The sequence below is a fragment of the Phlebotomus papatasi genome, chromosome 2, assembly GCF_024763615.1.
Source record: "Phlebotomus papatasi isolate M1 chromosome 2, Ppap_2.1, whole genome shotgun sequence".
Classification (NCBI taxonomy): Eukaryota; Metazoa; Arthropoda; class Insecta; order Diptera; family Psychodidae; genus Phlebotomus; species Phlebotomus papatasi.
This window is the reverse complement of record NC_077223.1, coordinates 25,663,715-25,691,642: the sequence shown is the minus strand read 5'-3', so window position 1 is coordinate 25,691,642 and position 27,928 is coordinate 25,663,715. Positions and strand designations below refer to the sequence as shown.

The following is a 27,928-nucleotide window of genomic DNA, read 5'->3' as shown; positions in this document are numbered from 1 at the left end:
TGGGAAAAATATAAAATATTCGAAACCAGAGTTTGTGCGAAGCCTGAAAGTCTTTCCCTATAATCCAATTTTTCTGAGTATAACTACAAATGATGTGTTATGATGATTTCCATCGAATATCCTGGATAATATTTTCTTGACGAGTAAATAGACTTGATTTCACGGATGTAATATGAAGCGAAATTGAAAAGAATTGCCTCTAGGAAAATGTCATGTGACTATGAATGGAGTGCTAGTGGAAAAAAATGCGTGTGTTGAAATGAAAATTTTCACAATTTATCCCTTTTCCGGAGGGCATATCTACCGTCACACAATTTCTCGCCACTTGTCGTGCAGGATCTATGGGAATTTACAGTGGAAGGGCATCTTTTAACATACCCAACGATGTCACTACCGAGTAGGGTGTTTTGTGGAGAAATTTATTAATTTTGTGTGAGTAGAAATTTTAGTCTTTGCAAAATGACGATATGATTTATAATGGAAGAGAAATTCTCTACGAAAATTATCTCCCTTGGTGTCTTTCTCAATTTTACCCTCCCTGTTTGCAATTAAAGTCCATCCCACACTCCCCTAAAACACCAACACTCGGTTACATTTTCTATTTTGAAGGTGACTTTTGACTTTTTTTGGGGACAATTTTATAGGATGGTAGATGAGGGGTTTCACCGGATGTGAGTGGCAGCTATCTCGACAGGGAAATGGAACAAAACTGACGAGATAAAATCACGAGTTATACCAAAAAACTAATACATATCAGAGAACTTTTAGCATATGTGTGTCGAAGTTAAAGAATTGAAGAGGAAATAATGAAATGTTTATGAAGGTTTTATTGAAAGAGAAATCACTGAGTGAAGCTATTTGCATTACTCAGCTGTACTATGTGGGTGGAAAACACAACTTTTACCAGCAATTTAATTTGTCAAAAAGTTTAGCTGGAATTCTCAATAAGATGACATGCTGCAGAGACAGAAGTTTATTTTTTAACATATAAATATTGTGCTTAACTTAAAAAGCATAGAGAAATTATGTCTGTCCTATCTTTAAATTCGAATAATAGTATTTCTGGTAATTTATTTAGCAAATTAATGGGGATAAAGTCAATTAATAAGATTAAGGTGAAGGAGTTTTTCAGCTAAATTCTTTATTAATCTATTAAAATTATTTTTGAACGCAAAAATGAGGCCCACTACTGAAGGGAATAGTTCGAAATTATCTGAAAGAAATCGTCGTGTTAGAGAATCTCTAGTTGGAATGTATTAGGGGAAACTGGGGTACCACCAAACACTTTTGAAAGATGCGATTTTGACTGAATTTCCTAAGAAAACTGTGAATTTTAGAAAAATGTTGCTTACCCCATGTTATAGTCTTAGGTATAGGCTGCATATTAATGTATACAAAGATTACGTGAAGCACTTCAATTCTCCGTAAAAAGGAAAATTGTATCACCATGCATTTTTCGCTTTTTTCCAACCAACCGGGGTACCAATAAACACTTTCTGGGGCACCAAAAAACACCTCATTTTCTCACCCATTGAAGTTATTTTGGGCATTCACCACAACTCTTAATTATAAAGAAGGTATTGAAAATGTAAGTAATTCTCAAAAAACCACTGGAAAATTTAGAATGAGTGACCAAAATAGCAAAAAACTAAAGCACTGCACACCGAACATATTTTTCAATGGATTTTTCATCATTTTGACAACATTCGACTTCTGAATGGAAAGCAGCGCTACTAAAATCGTGGCAAACACTATACCTAAAGTTCAAATTTTGCGCGCTCTTCTGATTATTTGTATTAAAATCGAGAAATCATTCGTCAATCCTTAATTAAAATCATGTAAGAATCATTAAGAATCATTTAATGCAAAATTGGGTTCTTGAAACTATATTTCTCCTGAGTCTTGAGTGAAAATCCCATGAATGGATGTAAATTTCAGAAATCGAACAAAGAGGGAGATGAATAGTAAGAAAGATAAGAGGAAAAATTTTGCCATTCAAGCTACGCTCGCGACATCTGCAATTGTGAGAAATTTGCCTATTTGTTGGTGCCCCAAACACTGTTTTGTGATGGATTTTATATTCTTTTAAAAAAATGTGAACATTAATTTCTTTAGTAGATACATAAATATTATCCCAAAACATGTAGGAAAGTACTGGTGTAGTGAAATTTGATGTAACTTATTTCAGTTTTATTTTCCAGGTAGATATATAAATGACTAAAATTATCAAAAACTCACGATTTTGCGAAAAAAGATTCTTATTTCTAAACTACTTGAATTATGTGGATCATTCCTTCTCTGGACAAGCATCCCTATAGTATCTATGATTTCATGTAAGTCTCATTCTCTGAAATGTTATACCTATTTAAAAAATCGCAGTGTTTGGTGGTACCCCTGTTTGGTGGTGCCCCAGTTTCCCCTATTAGAGAATTTCATGAAAATTTTCTGAAAGCCACTTGAATATGTAGAGGTCTTCTGTAGATCTCAAATCCATATCTCTGACCGTTTGGCTTCTAAGTATAGCAGCGGCCTGTTAAGTGGACGTATTAGACGCATTAGACACATAAACGAACTATTACGGCGTTATCACACTTGCACATTAAAATTTTAATGTGATTAACATTAATTGTCGCTTGTGAGCGTCCAAATATGTTATTTGTGTCTTTGAGTCACTTAATATTTGGGGTTTTTCTATTTATTGATAAAGAAGTGGACTTGGCCTGCAAAAGTAAGTTTAAATTTACATAAAGCATAAATATTTTTCACATTAAAAAATTAAAGAGAAAATCGCTTTAATTTTTCGCATTAATGCTATAAATCAATTTATATCAAATTTTGCGGGCAAAGTCTACCTTTTTATCAACAAATGGATCAAATTTTGAATATAAAATGATTCAAACACACAAATTACACATTTGGAACTTCACCAACGACAATTAATGTGAATCATATTAAAATTTTAATGTGCAAGTGTGATAACACAGTTAAGTTCATGAGACGAGATGAGAAATGGTAAGTCAGCTCTTTGCAAACGAAGAAAAAATTTACGTCGTTTGAAGGTTCACTCTGTGCGAACCATGCTTACATTCCCCTAGTATTACATATTTTATTGAACCGTTGAATCCCTTATGGGCTCTACACAGAGGAATTAATTTATGTCCATATTGAAGCAAATTCCATACGATTGTGTTTGAAAAACTCTTCAATATGGACATAAATTTCTCTAGTGTGTAGAGGCCATTAAGAACAAGAGAATTTGAATTTTTGAGAGTTAGAAAAAAATAATTTTTGACTATAGAAAATTATTTTGTCCTCTAAATAGTTAAAAAGAAAATATTTTGTGATCAACGCGAATCCACTGGTCTTTTAAGAGTTAAAAAGTGAACTAAATATTAACTTGAGTTATTAAAAGATTATTTTCTACCCTCGGTGTGAAAAGTCAGCTAAAAGGTCAAATGATTAAAATTCGCTGTGAAGTAAAATGAGAGTGTGGAGTGTGGAGAATTACTTCCTTGATGGTAAATCCTCTAGAAGTTCTCCCAACTCTTCAACACTTCTCAAGATTGCAGACTTTTGAGCATTTCTCATATCTTCACGATAGCAAATAAATTCCAACCACTCACACAATCCACCCATAATGAGCATTTTGGGTGCAAATCTCATTCACTTGATGAAATTCTAAATTTTCATCCCTGGGAATTTTGTGGAAAAATGGAAATTTTCCTATGACTTTCGTCATTTCCTTTCCAGATGTCTGAATAAATTCGCAATTTTCGCTGTACTTGTGCTCATTCCTAAGGAAATGTGTAATTTTCCATCTTCAAAATCTGCATCATATAGAACATAATTGAGATTTCTTGTGCGAAAGACAAGCTCTTCAATTTAGATTATTATACAAAACATATAAATGTTATTTGACTGAAATTATCGCTGAAATACAAATGTAGAAACTTATGCAATCCATCTAAATTAAATTATTAGCACAAGTCAACTTCCCATCCTCTTGAAAAATAATTCCATCTTAGCATTAATTTTGGGGTTCAATTTTTTTAGGTCAAAGTTTAAACTTTCATCTAATTACGTGTTTTTCACTTGGTTTTAGTAGTTTTAAATTTAAAAGCATTTACCAAGCTTTATTGCTTTATTCATATAGTTGAAACTCACTCTTATATTATTGAGACTATATACATGCACTTATAGTGAGCAATTTAATAAATTACTGCAATACAATTGTGAATTATTACAGGAATTTAACTTCTTACTCTATTGAAAAATGTTGGGAAAATTGCGTCTGATATATTTGTTTATTTTCATATTCATCTGTTGGCACAAACGAGTAAAAAAATATCTTTTGGTTTTTGGTATCTCCCTCCTCTATGAGTAAATTAATACATATGGTATATCGATCTTTGCGAAAAATTCTTCTATCCTTTTTTTTTCATATTCTAAACAGATTTTCAAGACGGTGAAAATGTTTTTTTCAAAAAATCAAGTTATTCGACTTATATTCTGACAAGTCGATTTATTCTTAACATTTACGCTTCTGATACAATACTGCTGCTCTACAAATATTAAACAGTTATTAAAAACTATAGGTATTCTGTGTTTAAGGTTAAAGTTCGGGCTTTGGATATTGTTCAGCCTATATCTCGTACGTTTTTTTTTTTTGATAATACAACAGTAAGCAAATACTAATAATAATAACCCTCTATTTTGGGTTTACGTACTCACGGCAAAATGTCCCAGAGCTTTACGAATACTTGCAAATACTTGAGACAAGCTGTCTGTGAATTATCTTAAGGGATGATTTTTGGGTGTATACCGATTTATTACCAATTAATTTGATCCACAAAGAATGATTTGACCATTTTGATATAAGTAAGATGCTTACGCTCAAATAAAAAGAAACATTCAAGAAAGATAAATCATTTAGGGGTACATTACCGATTTATAACCGATTAAACTAATGCTGATAGGTTGCAAATTTTAAGTCCTTAAAAAAAAACTCAAAAACTGACCAAATTGATTCAGAAATAAAATCTTCAGTGTCTTTTTGATCTTCAAAAAATCAATGTATTGACTTTTTAAGTCATGGGCAGGTATTTATGGATAAAATACTTTCCTAGAATATTCCCATATCATTCAAAAATATAAGAAATCGTTCGAACTATTATCCAAAATAATCCAATAAACTAGGATTGAGGAAAAAAACGTTTAGTGATACTGTTTCTTTTTATTGGAAGGGGGTGGTCATCGAAGACCGAAAATCAATACTCCCTCCGTCCCAAAAAAGTCGTACGTTTGGGGAAAAATTAGGCAGTAGAAATAATTCTACTGCAATCAACATTTTTAACTAAAATTTCATTAAAAAAAATAGTGTACAAAAGAAGGGATTTATAGTTCTTTTCATTATACCATAACAATGGGTCTAAATTCACTAAAAAGGGCAATAAAACCAATCTTGCTCTTTTTTCTACGTTTTGTGATATGGGTGCTGAATGGTTGGAGACAAGTGCCTGGCAAGTTGGCCTTTTTATATGGAGCTATTTGAAGCCAATTCTTAAATTGATCTCGGACTTAGCTCACAGTGCTCCAAGGAAAAAAATTATTTAAACAAAAATTTAGTATATTTATCCCTCCATATGGAAAGGTATCTTATAATACGGAAAAACTTCTCACTTTTTAAATATTTAGCATAACGATCACGAGTGCAGAAAAATTCCCATACGCATTTGTATGTGAAAGTAAGAAATTGGCTTCAACTTTGAAGGCCACTCGCCGGGGACTAGGTTGGAGATAAAGATTTGATGTCTTTGGACGACCCCCACCCCCCGTAGGTCAACTTTTGGATTTTCAATATGTCCCTAGTTTCCCCCCGCCCCTCCTCTTCCTCAGAAAAAAATCGCACTATGTGTTTTTGAGCAATCCCAAAAAACAATATGGTTTTTTGGAGGGGAAGGGAGGCGGGGAGTAAATGAGGGGTAGGGTAACGATCCCAAGGTCGACTTACGGGGGCGCCGCCGAAGGTGCCAAGCTTCTATCTTCAACCTTTTGGTACTTAAATCTTACTAAAAAATAATCAAAAGAAAGATGTTTTTAAGACATTGTTTTCTTATCTTACAATCATAGGTGGACCTCCATATTACCACTGAAGATGGAGGATAGTATGTACATAAGATATTTCCAATACCCAGCATTTCTACTTTACACCGTCTCTTCCCAGCGATATTCTTCCAAACGTACGACTATTTTTGGGACAAGATTTTTTCTCAAACGTACGACTTTTTTTGGGACGGAGGGAGTACTTTTTACCGGCTAAACTCTAGGCTGGGTACAATTAAAAAAAATAGATTATTATATTTATGATACTGGTCTCTCGAGGAGTAAGAGAGCAGTAGAAGTTCTTAAAATAGTATTAAATAACAATATGAGGATAAGTGTGCCAAATTCCGGCCAGCTTTCATCTCGGCCACCTTTTTTTGTTCCTCGAATTTCCATGAACTTTTAGATTTTACGTACTCTAGAGATTATACAATGCAAAAGAATAACAAAAAATGTAGCTTCGGCAAACGAGATGACGTGAAAAAGATATTGTAAGAATTCCCGAAGGGCAAGGAACTATGAGAATGAAGGTGGCCGAAATAGGGCACCAAAGCTATGTCTATATTTTTATTCATTTTAAAATGTATTAAGAATGATTTTAGAGTAAATAAAAACGGTAAACTCTTTACAAGGTTCCAAGCAACACTCTTTCAGAAGAAAGAATAAAAAAATCAATTTGTATTTAAAATATTACATTTCAAACTTGAGACTTTGACGCTTGCATGCAACTATGCCGAAATTTGGCACACTTACCCTATATGTGTATATAAATTTATTTTTCATCTTGATTGTGACTCTTCCCATTTCCCCAGCGGTCATCGCCCTCTTAATGTTTGTGACCAAGCTCAAGAAAAAAAAATGATGGAAAAAGCTTTATAACAGGTTTTATAAGTCAAAATAGCAATAGTTGTTTAGAGATCCTTCATTAAAATTATGAATGTCAAAAAATATCCCCTCAATTAAGAGATAAGCCCAAGCTGTGGCAGCCGTTTGGAATTAAGGGTAAAAAAGGAAAATTTATTTTAAAACAAGTACCAAAAAGTGCATCTGTATTTGAAGAATATACTGTTTTATATCAAAAGAGATACTTTTCTTAATGCATCTCTCTGAAAACTGATAGATTAATCCGACAAGAATTGAAAGGCTTAAAGTGCCAGAAGTGTAGGGGAATGTGGTCTGCCTTTGAATGTGGCAGCCTTTGAATGTTTCAATATTAGGTGAGATTCTTAACAATCTCACCTACTATAATCCTAACAAAATTTCATGTCCTCCGATCGCGCTCAAACTTGGCCAAAATGTGTTTCGCCACTTCCTGATCACGAATATATGGGGGGCTAAGTTACGTTCCCGGCCGGCCGTCCGGCCGCTCTTTGGAGCTTAATAGCTCCTAAACTAAAAAAGATATCGACTTGCGGTTTTCGGCAAAGGTTAAATATCGTATGAAAATTGCAACATGGTGCATAGACCCCCCACCCCCCACCCCTCCTTCCGCCATTTTGAAGACCCCCCTTTTTTTGTTTTCTCAATAGCTCCGGCCCTATGGCATCGAGAGGGCTCAAATTTTAGTATGTTATAGCTGGGCCTTAGAGCTTTCCATCAATACCAAACTTAAGGTCCCCTGACCCCCCTGACCCGAGCTATAAGGGTCCAAAAAATTTTTCTTAAAATGGCCATAACTCCGGTTCTAATTGTCAGAATTTAAAAAATGAGGGCTTTTTGGAAAGCTCTCGTGAAATGCCACTTCCTCTTCTAACATCGCAAGTTCATAAAACCACCGCTAGGGGCGCTATTATTAAAAAGAAAATTTTTAAATCTTATAAGTTAAATAACTCAAAAATTCCTTATGCAATCGGGCTGAAATTTTAGTATGTTGTAGCCGTTGATTATACCTATCAAACAAAAAAAACCTTAAGTCGATCCATAACCCCTGACCCGAGCTATAAGGGGTCAAAGTTCGAACATTGACCGGCCTCTATCTCCGGTTCTAATTAACATATCGACATAAATTTTACCTTTTTGGTTTCGTCTCGATGAGCACTTTCAGATGGAAGTTCAAAAAGTCACTACAGGTGGCGCTGTGATAGCGTCAAAATTCATCGAAATTCAAAGTCACTTTTCTCAAAAACGGCATTGTGCAAGTTAATGAAATTTTAGTATGTTGTAGTCCAGTCTAGGACGTTTCCAAAATGGTGCGTATGTGCGCTGTGGTTTCAATAGAACCGGAGATATGAGGGGTCAAAGTTCACAAAATTTAAAAAATCATATCTCCGGTTCTATGTGACCGATTTTGATGAATGAGGGCTTAAACGAAAGATCTCACCAAATACTACAACTCTCTAGAACATTTGAACTTCATGGGACCAACACCAGGGGCGCCACAGTCGAAAAACCAATTTCAATATCACATAACCTCAATTATCTCGACTGTCGCTGAACCGATTTTGATGATTACTTCGACATAATTGTAGAGGACATTTGTCTCTACATTTCGTCCATACATCATTTTCCGGTCAGACTACGCTATCACTCCGATTTTGCCGTTTAAGTGTGAAAAAATTGATTTTTCCCATAATAACGCTTTGAAATCACTCAGATGCCAATTTGACTGCCTCTACTCCACCAAGACACTTAAAATAGGGTTTTAAATGGAAAGTCCCACAGAATACAACAATTCTTTGATATAGTTGAAGTTCAACAAATGACTACTTGGGGAACTCTGGATGAAAAAACGAGTTAAGAAACAAAAAACCTCGCTTATCTTGGCTTCTGAGTAATCGATGAGATCATGTTCTATGGGAAAATTATAGAGAACATTCTGGTCTACATTTCACCCATATATTACTTTTGTGCCAGTTCATCCAAATCCTTGATATTTTGGTTTAAATACAAAATTTGTATAATTTCACGAATTTGATTCAAGATAACTGAATGGCGTCTCCCAACTTCAGCTCCAAATCGAATTTGCATGCACTCCGAGTTAGCTCACGTTAAGAATCTCACCTACATAAGCCGGTTAGGATTATCTGTCCCTTTCTCTTATTTCTCAAAGCAAAAAATCTATTTTTTGTGAACTATAGTTAATATTATTAACTATTTTCTAGTAACTTTGATTAACAAAATGGAATTTTAGGTTTGGGAAATAAGAGAAAAATTGAAGCTTTCAAAGGTTGCCGCATTCAAAGGCAGGACATTTTCCCCTTTATTCTACATTTTATTTTTTTTTTTGTCAAAAAATATTATTTCTGCAACATTCCGATAGGATATGTAGGTAATTTGTTAATTGGTTAAATCATCGGATAAAGTAATGTCACATTGGAAAAAAAAACTTATCAATCACCTAACTCTTTAATAAGATAAAATGATTTTAATAGCGCAGCATCATAACCATGTGTTCGAGCATTTTACGAAATGCTGCTCATTTGACCATTTCTTTTCCGAAGTAGGGGAGACTGAGGCAAAAAGTCACAAATCGAAAAATTCAAAATTCAATATCTTCCAAGGTAAAAAAGATAGCGGCTCAAATTTTTTTCTATAGATAGCCTCCATATACCATCTTCAATGTCGTAAGTTTCTTAGAATTCGAACAATTTATAAAGTAAAAAATATCGAAATTTTTAGCCTTTTTTTTTAAATATTTTCCTTGCAGAAGATAACAATTATTACATACTTGTTTTCCAAAATTGATGCACTGGTGAATATTTTCCAAATAATTTGGAGTTTTTAAATACGAATCCGCTATCTATTTTAGAATTTCACAAAAGTTCTTTTCTCCAGAAATCCTTTTATTAAAAATGGTCACTTGGGGTAAAAAGTAACAAAACGTATAGAGCAAAAAGTAACAAAAAAGGGAAGCAATTTATGATGTCTCACGGAAAAGAAACGTCATTATCATGTCTCGCCGCTTGTTGTTTGCATTGATCATACGATTTGCAGTCTTTTGTGTGTTTTTTCTAAAATAGCTTGAAAAGCACTTTTCTCGTTTTCTCACTTTTCTCGCAGAGAAAACAGTGTTTTACAAAGGTGTATATGAATAAATTTTTTATGAAAATATGTCCTCTAGGTATGTTTTCAAATTTACAGAAGCCTGTAGTGAAGCGAATCAAAATATGATAATACCCAATGTCTGGTAGGGGAAAGCACTCTCCCTTCGAACGTTCATGCCTTCGAATAATGTGAATTTTCTTTTAATTTTCCTTAAAGACTTACAAATTTCTATTAAATATTAGTTAGCTTATCATCAAGTATTGATAATTACGTGATAATCATGTGTAAGTCTCTTTGGAAAAGTAAAAGAAATTCACATCATTCGAAGGCAAGAATATTCGAAGGGAGAGTACTTTCCCCTACTATTTGCCCCAGCATTTTTGAGAATAGTCACAAAATTGCCTTTTAGAAATTCTCTCGATAAACGTATTTTCTTACAAAATAGAGGAATATTACTTTCACAAAGTTATAGAGCGATAAATTTCCTATAAAACTGCGCTAATTAGAAATTTTTGAAGCGCTTGAGTAGCTTGTAAAAAAATAAAATATCCGTTTTGTAACTTTTGCCCCAGTCCCCCCTATTCTTTTCTATGGACTTCTGTGTAGCTTTTAGGGAAATTGTTTCACGTCCAATAAATGTAACATGTTATCACACTCAAATAAGAAATGAATGAGATTTTGTGTCCATAACACCTTTTACCATTCTCCTTTCTTCAGAATTCCTTGCCGATTTTTACGACCAAAGATTATGCTATTTTATTGACTTCACCAGGAGAATTTCTGCACGCTATCGATTTTGACAAAATTTGTTTGTATTTGTAGGTTCTTCCATTGAGCGTCTGTGCGAAATCACAGCTACAGATCCCCTTGGGTATCCACCTCCGGATGGGCCCCTCAGTGACCGAAGTGCCATGATACGGGCAGCCAGAGCCCTCCTCAGCTCCGTCACGCGTGTCTTGCTGCTGGCAGATATCGTGGTGGTGAAACAATTACTTCTGGCCAAGGATCGAGTAGCTCGTTCTCTCTGCCGGATGGAACAAGTGGCCAACTTTACGGAATTCGTTAAAGCATTTTCAGTATTTGGCGCGGAAATGGTGGAACTCGCTCATGTGACAGGTAAAAGCAATCATTACTTCCTTTTCCTTCTTCTCGTACACTTTGAAAGCATACCTGGACACGTCCAAAAGGTTTATATAGATAGGTTGAAAAAACTTGAGAGAGAAACTTGAACGTAGAGATAAAAATGATTATAATGCATGTAAAATTTCAGTGAAAATAACTTGTGAGATGAATTTCAACTCTGATGATAGTTATATTATTTATTATAATTTTATTATGCCCAATGGGGAAACTTTGTACATTTTCAGGTGCAAAAATCTCATTATAATTCACACAGACATGGAGTATGTCATTAAAACTTGTCTCATTTCATTCTTACTTTTGGTCATTTGTCGCGTAATTGCAAAATATTGTGCTTTTTTCCTACCCATTTTTTTGTTAGTAAAATTACAGTATAGTTTTGGTTTTAGAATAGTTTTTAAAATATAATTTTTATATCTGTATTTAAATGTATTACAATATTTCATTATTCATGAAATTTTCTAAAGAGTTGACGAGAATATTCTGACTGAGAGCAAAAAGTTACGTAGATTTTACGGTTGAGTGGTGCACGTGTAAAAATGAAAAGAATATATATTGGGTAATCTTCTTTATAAACCCTCTGGTAATTTTTAAATCTAGTGTGGCAGTTCTGAAAATACTTCAAGATCATTCGCACTGCTATACAATCGGAATAATTTTAAAGCTCAACAATACTAATGATTATAGTTTTGTTTTGTGTTTTTGTGTTATCAAATGGGATGGTTTTTGAAGGATCGTGTCCTGAAATTGAAGAACAGAATGATTTCGCTAGACAATTGGAATTCAAACCAACACTTCTTATGCCTGGATCATCGTCTAGTAACCACTTTTATCGGAATATGTTCGGTCACATTCCAGATTGCTGGACTTTCGCGGTAGCACAAACAGATTTACGTGAAATTACTGAACTATGGTTCCAAAGGGACAAATTTAATGAGGAAATTGTAGAAAGAAGTGATTGTTTTAACATTTTTACCATAGATGACATGATTAAAGCCATAATCAAAGGAAAGCAAATCACATTTACATCCCTATCTACGAAAATATATCCTGAAAATCTACCTATGGTGTGCACCAATGAACTCAATTGGAGATCAAGAATTCACTTTAAGATATACCATATAAAATCAGATATTTCTTTTTTGAAAGAAATTAGTTACATTGTTTTATGGTCATGCATAGATCTCCCAAATGGACAATATGATCTTGGAATTATCGCAGGAGTTGATTCACGTATTCAACAGAGATGGGCAGAGTATTACTCAATCAGAATGGAAGTATTGGAAAATTCACTGAATCTAATTAGAAAACTGCCATTTGCTGGGAATTTCTCTTTTGATGACTTCCAACGAGCAAAATTACATAATGGCATTTTTTGTGACCTTTGTGAAATGTTTCGGTGCAATTGAAACAAATGGCGAAACAAAAAGTCTAAAAGAATAATCATGATAACATCATTATTCGTTAAACTATCAGCAAAAATTTCATGCAAAACTACATATTCGATTGGATAATAATAATGTTGCAGATTAAGTGATAAAAACTTTGAATTTGTAGTAAGTTTTTGGATTTGTCTGCTCTGCAGATAATGCCCAACGCACAATAACTTTTGTTTTGTAAACATGTTTTTGACATTTCAATGAGAGTGAGTGAAATCTAGATCTAGTCATCTCGCTCATTCTCATAGAAAATTTTGAAAACATGTTTACAAACAAAAGTTATCGTGCGCTGGGCATAAATCTTTCTATATCTTAAAACAAAGAATATGAAATAAATGTGAATAAAGAAATTTAAAATATAACGAAGATGTTGAATTATTAGTCCCTTACTTTCATATCATTTAAAGTTTCTTATCTTTATTTCTACGTTAACCTATTAATTATGGATGCCGACCAATATCCCGAACGCCAAAATCCTGAAATTCGGGATTTTGGTCAATTCGGGATTTTGTCTTGTCGGAATTTTGGCTTTCGGGATTTTGGCTTTTCGGAATTTTGATCTATTCGGGATTTTGGCTATTCGGAGATTTCGACCTATTCGGGATTTTGGGTCTAAGGATTTTGGTGTTCGGGATTTTGACCTTTTCGGAATATTGGTGTGCGGGATTTTGGCTTGTCGGAATTTTGGCTTACCGGATTTTGGCTTTTGGGATTTTAACTTTTCGGAATTTGATTTTGGCTATTCGGTTATTTCGACCCATTCGGAATTTTGGATTTGAGGATTTTGGTGTTCGGGATTTTGACCTTTTCGAAATTTTGGTGTGCGGGATTTTGGCTTTCCGGATTTTGGCTTTTCGGAATTTTGATTTATTCGGGATTTTGCCTATTCGGGGATTTCGACCCATTTAGGATTTTGGATTTGAGGATTTTGGTGTTAGGGATTTTGACCTTTTCGGAATTTTGGCGTGCGGGATTTTGGTCAATTCGAAATTTGGCTTTCGGGATTTTGGCTTTTCGGAATTTTGATTTATTCGGGATTTTGCCTATTCGGGGATTTCGACCCATTTGGGATTTTGGATTTGAAGATTTTGGTGTTAAGGATTTTAATCTTTTCGGAATTTTGGTATGTGGGATTTTGGTCAATTTGGGATTTTGGCTTGTCGGAATTTTGGCTTTTGGGATTTTGACTTTTCGGAATTTGATTTTGGCTATTCGATTATTTCGACCCATTCGGGATTTTGGATTTGAGGATTTTGGTGTTCGGGATTTTGGCTTTCTGGAGTTTGACCGGGATCCATTAATTATCATGATATGATTTTGGATCTGGTCAATTGATATCAAGATTTGCTGCTTAGAAAAAAATATTTTTAATTCGAAATATATGGAAAAATAATCTTGTTCTTTATTTGATGTGAAATCCTCCGCTTGAGGTCTGTCTATCAAAGATCTATTCAGATATAGTTCAAGTAATTGCATTAAAAGAGACATTGCTTAGTTTTATATTGAATTATCTATCTTATCTTTTTATCTTTATTCTTCATTAAAATTTATTTTAAGTTTCCGGAGGTCTCATCTCCACTTAGAGAATGCAAACATCCATTTGCCTCTGTTATACGCTAATTGTACAAGAAACGCACACTCCATCCCTCTGCTTGTTCTTTTGCTTTCTCCATCAATTAATCTATGAAGAGATAGATCAAAATGTGATCATTCTAATCTGCAGTATTTCTAGTATATTGTAGTAATGAATTAAGTTCCTTTAAATTAAAAAAAATTATGATAACGTACGTCCAGAGAACTTTCCTGCAAGAAGGTCTAGTTTACCTATAAGATGTACCTGCATTTTACTAACTGTTATGGTTAATTTTAGGGGACAGACAAGCAGATTTAAAAGAAGAACGAAGACGTGCTCAAATGGCTGCAGCGCGTCAAGTTCTCGAGCGATCGACCATGATGCTCTTGACGTCATCCAAAACATGCCTTCGTCACCCAGAGTGCCCAGACTCTCGTGAAAATCGCGATACTGTCTTCTGCCAGATGCGAAGGGCAATGGACCTAATTCACTATGTAGTTAAGGATGGCGTACTAGAATCTGTAGTTGATCGATTATCTCCAAGGGGAGCTGGACAGGTTGATTGGGACTCTGAACGAGCATCTGCCTTTACGAGTTTGAAGCATTTCTCTCGTTTGATTGAACTCTCCAGACCACAGGTGACAGAGACAACGCCTAAGGTGATCGGAAATAGTGATATTGTGGAAGAGACTCCAACAACGCGAGAACTAACCCGTAGTAGTAGTGTTAGGGATAGGAGAATCGAAGCTGGAGGACGTTCTAAGAACCGAACTTACGCCAGTCTTGAGCGAGAACTTCTTCCACCAGCGAGTCGTAGTGCTGAAGCTGCTATGCTTGGTCTATCATCGGTTTTGGTTCCAGAAACACGCGATCAATTGCTAGCCGCTCTGGACAAAGTTGTAGAGAAGACTCAAGACTTCACAGATTCAGCATATACAACACATGAGCATCGTGAGAACATATTGTTACTGTGCGATCGTGCAAAACTAGAGCTTAACCAGCTACTAAGGATTGCTGTTAATACGGAGCCTTTTGCCACCAATACAACGGATATTGATGGTGCGATAGAGAGTGTTCAGAGCGCCGGACAGGATCTCAGTCAGCAACTGGTACTTGCAGTTAGTGATCAAGTCACAGAACTGGGTCACGTGATCAAGGCTGGTATCGACGTTGTCAACTCCCTCAGGAATATTGCCTTAAACCAAGAATTAGATCGATTACAAGAGTGTGCTGATCGCTTCCATGATTACATCGATCATATCCTTGAAGTTAGTAACTACATCAATGTTAGTTGTATACAACCTTCATTAATATTTTAATTCTTCTTTAGGTTTGCAAACTACTTCGCCATATTGCTTTATCTGAGACGCTTCAAGTACAGGCCAAATTCATGGAGATCAATCTAAAGATATACGCTCCACAAGTGATAACGGCTGCACGAGCTCTGTCAGCGCATCCTTCGAGTAAAATTGCGAAGGAAAACCTTGAAGTGTTCGTTGATATGTGGCAGTGGTTGGCAAGCGATGTATCGACTGTATCGAAGGAGATCATCGAAATGGCTCAGGCTCAGACAAAGCCTGACAAAACTGAATACCTCAGTTTACCTCGACCTGGAGTAAGTCCCTATAATAGTTATTTTAGGCAGCTCAGACGATTAATATAGATAAGATTAATTGATTAATAGACTGAACAATTACAGAAACATGGGACAACATCGAAGCCATTGAAACCAACGAGACTGGATCAGGAGGAGCAAGAGAAGATAGCTAAGGCAGGACTGGAGATGAAGATGCTAACAAACGAGATGGATGCCGAAACGGACAAATGGAATGGTGCCAGTGATGAAAACAATGATATCGTCAAGAGGGCAAAGAATATGTCTTCAATGGCCTTCTCTATGTATCAGTTTACAAAGGGAGAGGGAACACTCAGAACTACACAGGATCTCTTTACACAAGCAGAATACTTTGCTGAAGAAGCTAATCGGCTGTATAAAGTTGTACGACAATTTTCATATCAGGTAAGACTTATCTTTTCATTCAAAGTTCTTCAGACTTGTAGTATTAATCTGATTAATCTAATTCTTAGTCAAAAGCGGGATCAAAAATTTTTCGAAAAACAATCTCGACGATATTAAAATTCTTGTTAGATTTGTTCGGTGAGTCTGTAAAGCCGGAGACGAGTACAGAACAGATCGCTGAGATTTCTTCAGAACCCTCAGCGTTCTATCAATAATGATCTACTCCCTACCGATATCGAACATGAATTATCTCTCAATACTAAACTTCTGTATACCACAACCGAAGGTCTAACTTACAGACCGATACTAGGAAGGCTATTAGGAGAAATCAGCATCGCTACGAGAGACGTTTGTGTTATCAATTGAGCTGCCATTCCAGCTTTAGCCGTTAGGAAGAAGTACTTACATAACAGAAGTTAATTTATTTGTAACTAAATCTCAGGAATTAGGACTGAAGCCTATATAAGTGTCATACTAGCAAAGTCTTTGCTTGAGAATATATTAAACGGGATTTGACATCTAGGCTTTATTAGACCTTCGTATTTTCCGTACGTTTTCATTGATTTAAACCAATATAGGGGGAAGTGGGGCACCTTTGAAATTGGGATTTTTCACCCATGTTTAAGTAGAACTGAGCAATTTCATAATGTAATCTAGGTTCTTAATCTGATGGTGCACCTAAATTATATCACGATAAGGCTCAATTTTATTTAAAAATAGGTGAAAAATCCCAATTTCAAAGGTGCCCCACTTCCCCCTACTACAGTTTTGTCAATGTGTTTTGAGCGATTTTATAAATCCGTTCAAAGTAGTTGTGATCCGGTAATGAACCGATAAGTAATTTTTATTCGAAAATCAATTTTATTACTCTAAAAATTATTTTGTGGTATCTTTTGGATAAATTGGTTTAAATCGGTTGAGAACCGGTAAACGGTAAATGATACGAAAGTACTTTTGAGGGATAGCATCTAAGTCACGAGTTCGAGCACTTCGCAAAGCCTTGGACGCTTTGCCACTCCTTTAACCCTTTAAGGACAATTGGAACACCGGTGTTCCATAAAGAAAATTATTTTTCCTGTCTACCTAAAGTTATTTTTTTCTTATGTTCGTGCGTAATTGCAAAGTAGAAGGTTAAAACAATCTATGATATTTTTTGCAAGTCTCCAGCTATTTGCTATATGGTAAATTTTTAACCTCAAAAATTACCAATTTTCAAATTTTCATATTGAAAATTGATTTTAATTATTTTTTATACTTCAAATTTTTTTAAGCAAAACCGTTTTGCAACAGGAAATTATAATATTCAAACATAATATTTTTCATTAGAGTGAAAATTATCAGTCATTGGTATTGTCAAAAAAATTCCTAAATTTTTGGGCTATTTTTGTTCTTATCGTTCATAGAGGCAAAAAATACACCAATTCAGATTCCGTTGACTTTTCGAAAGTTAGATGTAAGACGTCTTACAAGATTTGTTTATCGGTTTCATTTTTATTGCTAATTTTCGGTCAGCGAAAACTGTCTCACCGTTAAAGGGTTAATGGTCTTACTTGAGATGTCCAATGTATCGTCTTTTACGTTATCATAGTTTACTAAGTAAGCCATATACCATATTAGTTTCCAGATTTCTTTTATTTTTTAATCTAAAATTTTCTGGATAGTTTTATACGTTTTATACGTTTTATACGTACGTCCAGCCGGTTTACGGCTTATGGAAGAATTTTATACGAACGAGAATTTTATAAGAATTTTATAAGAACGGATCATCCTTCAGATTTCGAAAAAATACTGCAATTGCAATTATACTTGTTGCTTAGGAATTCAAGACCTTCGTAAAGGAATTGGACAACCGGGTCACCAATATACAGTCACGTGTGCTAATCCGGGCGCTTCGCTATCTGGATCGTTTATGTCTAATACACTTAAAATAATATTTTTATTTTTATTTCTGTAATATAGTCACTACAGTAACATAATATAACTATTCAAGTTTGAGAAAAAGCAAAAATAATATTTTTATCCATTAAATAAGTAAGTGTAATCGACTCATTTCAATCTTGTGCCAGCTGGGTTCTTCACTAAAAATTTTCTAGTCAGTGATATTTTCGCTAGGGGAGACTGGGGCAAAAAGTCACAAATCGAAAATTTCAAAATTCAATATCTTCCAAGCTAAATAAGATAGCGGCTTAAAATTTTTACCACAAATAGCTTCCATAAACCTTCTTCGATGTTATAAGTTTCTTAGAATTCGAACAAGGAATTTAGAAAATAAAAAATATCAAAATTTTTTGCCCTATTTTTGAAATATTTTTCTTGAAGAATATATCAATTATTACCTACTTATTATTCAAAATTTATGCACTGATGATTATTTCCTAATGACTTGGATTCTTTGAATACGAAGCCGCTGTCTATTTTAGAATTTCACAAAAGTTCTTCTCTCAAGAAACTTTTTATTAAAAACGACCACTTGGGGTAAAAAGTAACAAAAGGTATGGAGGAAAAAGTAAGAAAAACCGAAACAATTTATGATGTCTCTCGGCAAAAAAAAAGTCAATGCCATGTGTCGCCGCTTGTTGTTTGCATTGGTCAAACAATTTGCAGTCTTTTGTGTGTGTTTTTTTCTAAAATAGCTTGAAAATCGTTTTTATCGTTCAGTTAGAAAAAATGATGTTTTACAAAGGTGTAGAGGAATAAATTTCCTATGAAAATATGTTATAGAGGTATTTTTTTTAATTTACGGAATTCCGTAATGAAGCGGATCAAAATATGATAATACCCAATGTCTGGTACTATTTGCCCCAGCATTTTTGAGAATAGTCACAAAATTACGTATTTCTTTACAAAATAGAGGAAAATTACTTTCACAAAGTTGTAGAACGGTAAATTTCCTAGAAAATTGCGCTAATTAGAAATTTCTGGGGCGTTCGAGTAGTTTGTAAAAAATAAAATATCCGTTTTGTAACTTTTTGCCCCAGTCTCCCCTAATGACAGTTGGTTGATTGAAAACATTTATTGTTTTTTCCTTGTGAAAAAAACTATTTTAAATCCAAAAGTTTAATTAAAAGTGAATTAGCGAAAAGGCGACCCAGTTAGTGCATGTTGACTTATTTCAGTATTATCATTATTTTATATATTTTCTTTAAAATTTTTGATAATTTTTTTTAATATTATGTTTCTGAATGAAACAGTGAATAATTCTATGGATTTAGAAGAAGAAAAAAAGAATTTTATCAGTCCAAAAATAAGCTTTTAAACACTCTTCGGAAAGTGATCCAGTTACCCCACCTTACGATAAGGAAAAAAACTGAAATATTTTTCTTTGTAATTAACTACAGAAAAACATAATGTTGACTTTTAGGTTCCAGCAGGGCAACCAAAGAAGGAACTCCTTGAGCATCTGGACAAGGTTCCCACTTATGTTCAGACGCTTCAGTTCACGGTAAAAGATCCGACGGTTGGAAAAGCCGCCACCTTCGTTAAAGTGGACCATGTCATTCAAGAGACCAAGAACCTCATGAACGTCATCAATAAAGTCGTTACGACATGCTTCGAGTGTGCCAATAAGGTGAGTGATATATAATACTTTTGGCCCAAACTCTCCTCTTCAGCTTCAATACAGTTCAAAAGGATTGTGAGCTGAAGAGGGATACTTATTGGAAAGTTTCAAGGATACTCTCGGAAAGGATGAAAATTCGCATTTCGATACTTTTGAACACTTCATGATGTTTAAGTTGATGAATTTTTAATTCTCAGCATGGGCTCTGTTTGCCCCAACAAGTGCCTTTTGCCCATTCCTAAAGTGTCTCTTTCAAATGATGACGATTCCTCGTGCCTCAACTGTTGAAAAACTAATAAAAAAAAGTCTACAGTCTCAATTATTTACACTATTTTCTTTCACTTTTGCCAAAGTGAGGCCAGAAACATGGGCGAGAAGACAGAGTAAATGCGAATCTCTTACCACCGATTGAGAATTTTTCATTTCTTATCTTCCATTGGAATAAAGCAATAAGATGTGGGTGGGATGTAAAAACATTTTGATATCCTCTGTAAAAGGGTTGAATGGAAGATGAGAATGCTACAGATACACAAACAGACAAACACTTTAAGCCACCGAATAAGTACAAAGATGGTTAATATGGAGAAAGGACAACGACATCGTAAGATTAAGAAGTAAGGATCGTTGAACGCTTGCAAATATTAACACAATTCTACGGCAAATTAACACAACATCTACAGTAAAACACAAAAAAAGAGCATACAGAAATTCGGATTGGGAAAAGCTCCCATTATATATTGGAAAGTCTGCAAGCTTTTTTCCGTTTAAAGACTGCTTTCATTTTCGCATCCATCATAGGGTTTTCTCTAACAATTTTAGGGATGATTGATGAATTTTCTTTCCTAAGCTAACATCAACTGCTGACTTTTTTAATTGTTGTTTCATAACAGATATTAATAAGTTGTTGTTTTCGCAAAAATAAACTAATTCTCAAATTTTTTATCCAAATTGGATGAAATGAAATTGAAACTTAAAGCTATTTTACTTTTATAAAATAATTTGCGAGATAAATTACACAGTAAAAAATAATTATTACACAATATTTTACACGACTTTTTATTTGAAAAGGAGAATGGTCAAATCCGGTCCCGGAATCGCCACGAACGGGACCTATGTCAATGGATAGACATTTGTATAAGTAACAACTTTTGTTGTGGGACCAATGTTCTAAACCATGGAGGAAAAGTTCTAAAGCATAAAAACTATTTTTTAGAAGGAAGAATGGTCAAAAGTATATATGAACACCGGTTCATCTTTATTCAGCGCATTTTGCAGATACTGATATAAGATTAAAAAAAAAATCCCGGAACCCAGGACGATAAACGCTGGGAGTCCTTGTAAATAAATAAATCACTATTTTGGCAACAAATTACACAAGAATGACTGAAGCGATCTTGATGAAATTCGGTATAGGGTCAGTGTATTACTTAAACTTATTATCCATGCATACCACTCCCTCCCCCCATCCTCCATTCTGATAGCCCCCATACAAAATGAGAGCAATTTACTTTATAACTCCTTTCTGAGAAGAGGCATTTTCAACAATCCTAACGAAGAATTTTTTGATCGAGCTTGATTGAATGAAAAAAATTGAATAAGTAATAACGTTAACAATCATTTTTGTGATTTTTTATATTTCATTTTTTGCCTCGTTAAGAACTGTTGGTACGTGAAAGAAAGAAACATATCTTCATTGTATAATCTGATTGGCATTATTGGTGATTTTTTTGATATTGTAATCAAGTTTTTGGAGTTGTACTAATTTGCAATTCAGTGGATTAATAACAATTTGTGCGTGTATGCATGAGTAAAAAGTTTAAGTCATACTGTGACACTATACCGAATTTCACCAAGATCGTTTTAGTCGTTCTTGAGTAATTCGTTGTCAAAACAGCGATATTTTCGAAGGATAAATGCTTTTTTACAAGGACTCCCAGCGTTTGTCATCCTGGGCTACGGCAATTCTTTAATCTTATACCAGTACCTATCAAATGCGCCTGCTCTCATTTGTGGCGATTCCGGGACCAGCGCCCATATACTTTTGACCATTCTCCTTTACAAATACTTTATTATAATGTACTGTTATACTATAAAACAAAAAATACAATGAAAATGTATTATATTTATACTAAATTAAAATTTTAGTATTAAAATTTGATATTTTTATCGTGGTACAATTACACTTTCAAATTTACACAAAAGTGCTCCATGTCTAGTAATAAATTACACATTTCTTTTCGTGTAAATTTACTCTTGCTTAGAGTTACAATAAGTTATCGTGATTCAAAATTAATCAACAATATCTCGATGTAATAATTTTTACTGTGTAAGCTGTCTCAATAAGCTAATCTTCTTTGGCAAGATGGTTAAGACCTAAGACTAATACTGATTGTTTACCTTTTCAGTACAAGCTAGACTTTAGCGGACTGTCAGGACGAGTAGCAGCTGGGAGTTCAAGGGACGATGAGGGCGGTTCAGGAGGCGCTGGTGATTCCAAGGGAGCTACGACAAGCACCGAAGGGGGCATGTGACAGTACGGGATGGCTCGAAGAGCCAAAGGAGATGCAAGGCGAACGCGAGTGTCCTTTCTTCTTTTCTAAATAAAGACAGAAAGAGACTGTAAAGCATTCGCAGATGGCGCTGGACGCAGGAGGATTCTGTGTTCAAAAGGAACGAAAGATTGGTTAAATTTGTGAGATCAAGAACAAAATCGAAATATTTTTAGAGCGGATTATCTTATCCCAATTCACAAAATGGTGAATCATTAACTAAAGAAAAGAAAGTCTTTAAATGGAACTGACATACGATAATAAAAAAATTTAGTACAATAACCCAATTTATGAAATTTCTAATAATGACGTAATGCAAAATCGAATCACACTTTAAAGTTACTTATCTCATTTCGACATTATATCGCAATCCTTCAGCATGTTGATCCTTCACGATGGAAGGGATACTTTGGTTTTTAAATAAAGCAAAAGTCTATAGCCGGTAGTCTTCCAAAATCGTGTATATAAATTAGAAATAGCAAAGAAAATAATGCTGATGAAGGATCGACAAAGTATATCAATTACTTTTGCGGAGTTTTACTTTAGAACAAAACGTGCCAAGATGATAGAAAGAGGTGCGAAGAACAATCAAATTGTTTCTTAAATAATGCGCTATGTTTGTATACTAAGCAACCTACAGATTATGAGAAAAAAAAACGTGCTTTGATTTGAAAATAGAAAATTTACAATAAAACATTTATCCATATGCAATTAAATATTTAATTACTTTAAATAATTTTGTAATGCATTCTCTGATTGGCCAAAGCTTTAAATGCTTAAATTGCTTTAATCTCTACAGCCAATAAGAGCATAGGAAGCCACTGAAACAAATGCTACTTGATCAAATTTTTGATTGCATGTGGTTGATGCCTAATACTCCCCTCAATTCTAAGATAAAAAAAACTTATAGATTTCAGTTATATATCTTGCACTAAAATTTTGAGTTAAATTTTATTAACGTGTTATAGATTTAATGACTGTACTCAAAATTTTAAAATCTTTAGTATTTTAGTATCTCGGCTTAAGTTGTAAATGTGCCTAAGGCATTACCGTCATTACACTGTACTTTGAAATTTTGTGACGATTCACATTATAAAATCGTTAGTAATATGCGTTCAAATTTGTTATTTTGGGATTCCGATAAGGTAGACTTGGCCCATTAATATTGGGTTAAATAGACTTAAAAATCTTAAATATAGGATCCTGTTAATTAACTAAATTAGCCAAGCATGTGGCAAGTTAATTTTTTTATATGAAGCTGTTTGAAGCCAATTCCTAAATTGATCTCGGACTCAGCTCACAGTGCTCCAAAGAAAAAATTTATTTAAACAAAAATTTAATATATTTATCCCTCCATACGGAAAGGTATCTTATAATACGGAAAAACTTCTCATTTTTTTGTTATTTAGTGTAACGGTCGCGAGTGCAAAAAAAAATCCCATATAAATTTAAATCGAAGTATGAAAAAGTGGCTTCAAATTTCAGGCAACTTACCAGGGGCGTGAAATTAGCTATTGACAATAACTAATTATAAATTATATTTATACTATATTTAGACCTAGCTGAAGGTCCTTTGAATTGGAGCACCTTTGAAGGAAGATTTTTTCTCACATTTTTAAATGGAAATTTATACATAACCTTTAAATAATTTTGCTCTTTAGATTCATTGTGAAGCTAAAGTATACATTATAATAAGGCTCAGTTTTATTTAAAAATAGGAGAAACCCCCTATTCTAAGATATTCCACTCTTTTTTCTTTTATTTATTTATTTTTTATAAAACAGGGCCCTACCATTATAAAATTTTTCTCCATAAATCAATTATAGATATATGATAAGACTTAGTTCCCGGAGAAAAAGCTTCATTTCAAAGGTGCCTCAATTCGAAGGTGCCCCCACTTTCCCCTATATGCGTTTTTTGAAGGCCAAGCATGGACTTCTTTTTCGGTCAAATATAAATCAATAGTTCACATAATTAAATGATCAAATAACATACAGTTGTTTTATTCAACAAACAATCGTATCGTTATAATAAAAAATCCATTATTTGTTTTCTTTTACTTAAAAAAAAACTGTACGTACAGCCTACTTTGTGATATTTTTTAGTTTCCATTCTAGGGTGAAGCAAGTACTTTTGGCCACTTTAAGGTTTCATGTGTTTGTAATTTTTATAATCTTTATTTAAATAAAATGAAATTTTATATAAAGATACCTTAAAGCCGTTTCTTCCTAATAATCCAAGGGAATTCCTAAAATTTTTTGGATATTTTAGTGAAAAAATCATTTTATGCAACTATGCATGTTTCAGTACTTTTGGCCATTGTGTGTAAGCACTTTTGGCCACTTGTTTCCAATAGAATTTTAATAAAATAACAGAAGAAATAGCTCTCGAAAACCTTCACAAATACACAGCACAAGTCCTATTCTTATTTAACACCAATTTTATGTGATTATTAGAGTATTTTAAACGACATTTTGCACATTTTCTATTGGATGTAAAAATCAGTCAAAAGTCACGATTGTTTTTACTGAAATCCGCGAGGTGCGCCACTTGTAAAATGTATGGGAAAATGAATGGCCAAAAGTACTTACACAGCAGAAAAAAGTAAGCTCTTTTGGCCACATCCAATTTTCATTTAATTTGTTAGAAAATCTTATTAAGGATGATATGACAATAAAATTAAGTTAATTAAGAAATGGACTATCATTGAATAACATCAAATACTTTCCTCAAAAATATGAATTAATGCAAAACAATTTCTCTTAACATTAACAAGTTTCTTAAAAGTCCCATGTTTTTCTTGTCGAGAATTTCTTTCAATAACTTAGGTGGCCAAAAGTGCTTACATGGCCGAAAGGGCTGACTCTACCCTACGATGACTTAGTTACAACTGACTTACGAATCCGATTTTAGGGACAAAACAAATAGAGCATGACATTTACATATTCAATTTCAATGGAAAAATCCTTATTTCCACTGACCAACAACAATGTTCAATTATGCCAAATATCGACATAATAGTAACGGAAAGACATTCGGCCTTTGGATTAGTTCAAGGGCCTTGCATTACGGATGCAGTAAAAAATTTAGCTGATTGGACCTAACCATTTTTTTTAAATATATTTTTTTGCTAAGACTTACCTTCTTCTTTAATGGTCGCTAAACATTATAAGAAGCTCTCGTTAATAATTGGAATTTTATTGAATCAAAATGTTTGCGGTTTTGTATAGGAAAACTCTCAATTTTTTTCAATAATTTTAAATATGTACATAAATTGTTCTTGTGTGCATTGGCCATAAGAACTTAAAATTTTTCTTTAATTTATTAGCATTCGTTAAATATTTTCCTTATGATATCTCAGCAAAATTTATGTAGACCTTTATAAAAAGGATTAAAATTCAATTACAGTAGTTGATAATTATTTTATTAATTGATAATTCCAGGGTAGAATTAGCCACCAAATAAAATTTTTCACTGCGTATATGTACGAAAATGTTTGTATGAATAAAGAGTGCTTTCCTCAATATTCCTCCAGAGGCAAACTATAAGATACTACTATCTAATACTATACGTGGCTAATTCTACCCAAGTCTACCCTACTTTTCAAGAAGTATACTCTGGTCAAAAAGTACTAATACTTGAAACTGAAACTATAATTATTTCCAACTTAAAAAGACAAGATTCTGTGACAGACCTGAGAATTCTAGAAGTAAAAAATCTAAATGACGATTTTTATGTTGACATCACAGGACCTTTTTATTGAAACATTTTTGTTGAATTTATTAAGGAATTATAAATATTTCCACTATTTGAACGGATATCAGCAGCAAATAATGTGAATCGTTATAAAATTTTAAGATATAATGTGATATTACATTGGTAGTTTCTATAAATTGGTTTGAGTTAATTTTCAATTCAATTGAGTTAATTACAGCATCACTAGTCTTAACCTAATGCGAGCTTTTGTCGCTTTTGGCAAGTTTTTGCTAAACATTTCTAATATATTTTTTGCAAAATTTGTTGTTGAATTCGGGACAAAGCAGAATTCCGGACAAATTAAATCACAATTCGGACAACTATTTAAAACATAGTAAAAAAAATCATAAATTGATAATTTTTGAAGCACTCTAGAATTGCATACAGTAGACTCTCTCTCAATCGGGAATATGGGGCAAAATGTCATCCGGTTTAGCGATAGAATTGAGCGTCAAAGCCTTTGTAAATTCCACAAAAAGTGCTCAATTATAAAGAATCACGATAAAATAGGAAGAACTACCGCAAATTTAAGCAAATTACCTTCATAATTAATCGTGAAAATTGTCAACAAAATTTGTCGCCCGATTGAGAAAGAGCCGATTGAGCGAGAGTCTACTGTATTTATTGAATTATCACTAGACTATCACAGACCAAACTTTGAAATTCGTTTGTCTGCAATTCCGCACTGTCCGAAATTTCACATTTTAGCTTATATCCTTATCATAGGTTCAAAAATATTTTTTTCCTAGATTACTAATTTAAAAGGGACAGATAATCCTAACCGGCTTATGTAGGTGAGATTCTTAACGTGAGCTAACTCGGAGTGCATGCAAATTCGATTTGGAGCTGAAGTTGGGAGACGCCATTCAGTTATCTTGAATCAAATTCGTGAAATTATACAAATTTTGTATTTAAACCAAAATATCAAGCATTTGGATGAACTGACAGAAAAGTGTTATATGGGTGAAATGTAGACCAGAATGTTCTCTATAATTTTTCCATAGAACATGATCTCATCGATTACTCAGAAGCCAAGATAATCGAGGTTTTTTGTTTCTTAACTCGTTTTTTCATCCATCAGAGTGCCCCAAGTAGTCATTTGTTGAACTTCAACTATATCAAAGAATTGTTGTATTTTGCGGGACTTTCCATTTAAACCCCTATTTTAAGTGTCTTGGTAGAGTAGAGGCAGTCAAATTGGCATCTGAGTGATTTCAAAGCGTTATTATTGGAAAAATCAATTTTTTCACACTTAAACGTCAAAATCAGAGTGATAGTGTAGTCTGAGCGGAAAATGATGTATGGACGAAATGTAGAGACAAATGTGCTCTACAATTATGTTAAAGTAATCATCAAAATCGGTTCAGCGACAGTCGAGATAATTGAGGTTATGTGATATTGAAATTAGTTTCTTGACTGTGGCGCCTCTGGTGTTGGTCCCACGAAGTTCAAATATTCTAGAAAGTTGTAGCATTTGGTGAGATCTTTCGTTTAAGCCCTCATTCATCAAAATCGGTCACATAGAACCGGAGATATGATTTTTTGAATTTCGTGAACTTTGACCCCTCATATCTCCGGTTCTATTGAAACCACAGCGCACATACGCACCATTTTGGAAACGTCCTAGACTGGACTACAACATACTAAAATTTCATTAACTTGCACAATGCCGTTTTTGAGAAAAGTGACTTTGAATTTCGATGAATTTTGACGCTATCACAGCGCCACCTGTGGTGACTTTTTGAACTTCCATCTGAAAGTGCTCATCGAGACGAAACCAAAAAGGTAAAATTTAGGTCGGTATGT

The 27,928-nt window shown here is 33.9% G+C and overlaps 1 protein-coding gene across 2 annotated transcripts in view; it reads left to right on the top strand.

Moving 5' to 3' along the window:
* Positions 1-22,835, top strand: part of LOC129803197 (alpha-catulin) — a 119,309-nt gene extending 96,474 nt beyond the window's left edge. Inside the window, exons 3-8 of one of the 2 annotated variants that reach the window (XM_055849604.1) lie at positions 10,909-11,202; positions 14,536-15,506; positions 15,569-15,853; positions 15,938-16,258; positions 19,620-19,826; positions 22,223-22,835. In XM_055849604.1, the coding sequence (XP_055705579.1) occupies positions 10,909-11,202; positions 14,536-15,506; positions 15,569-15,853; positions 15,938-16,258; positions 19,620-19,826; positions 22,223-22,348 (2,204 nt within the window). In that variant the 3' untranslated portion in view covers positions 22,349-22,835. Of the gene's footprint in view, positions 1-10,908; positions 11,203-14,535; positions 15,507-15,568; positions 15,854-15,922; positions 16,259-19,619; positions 19,827-20,014; positions 20,277-22,222 lie in introns of those variants that run through there. The other variant, XM_055849605.1, reaches the window with a different exon arrangement.
* The last annotated feature ends 5,093 nt before the right edge of the window (positions 22,836-27,928 follow it).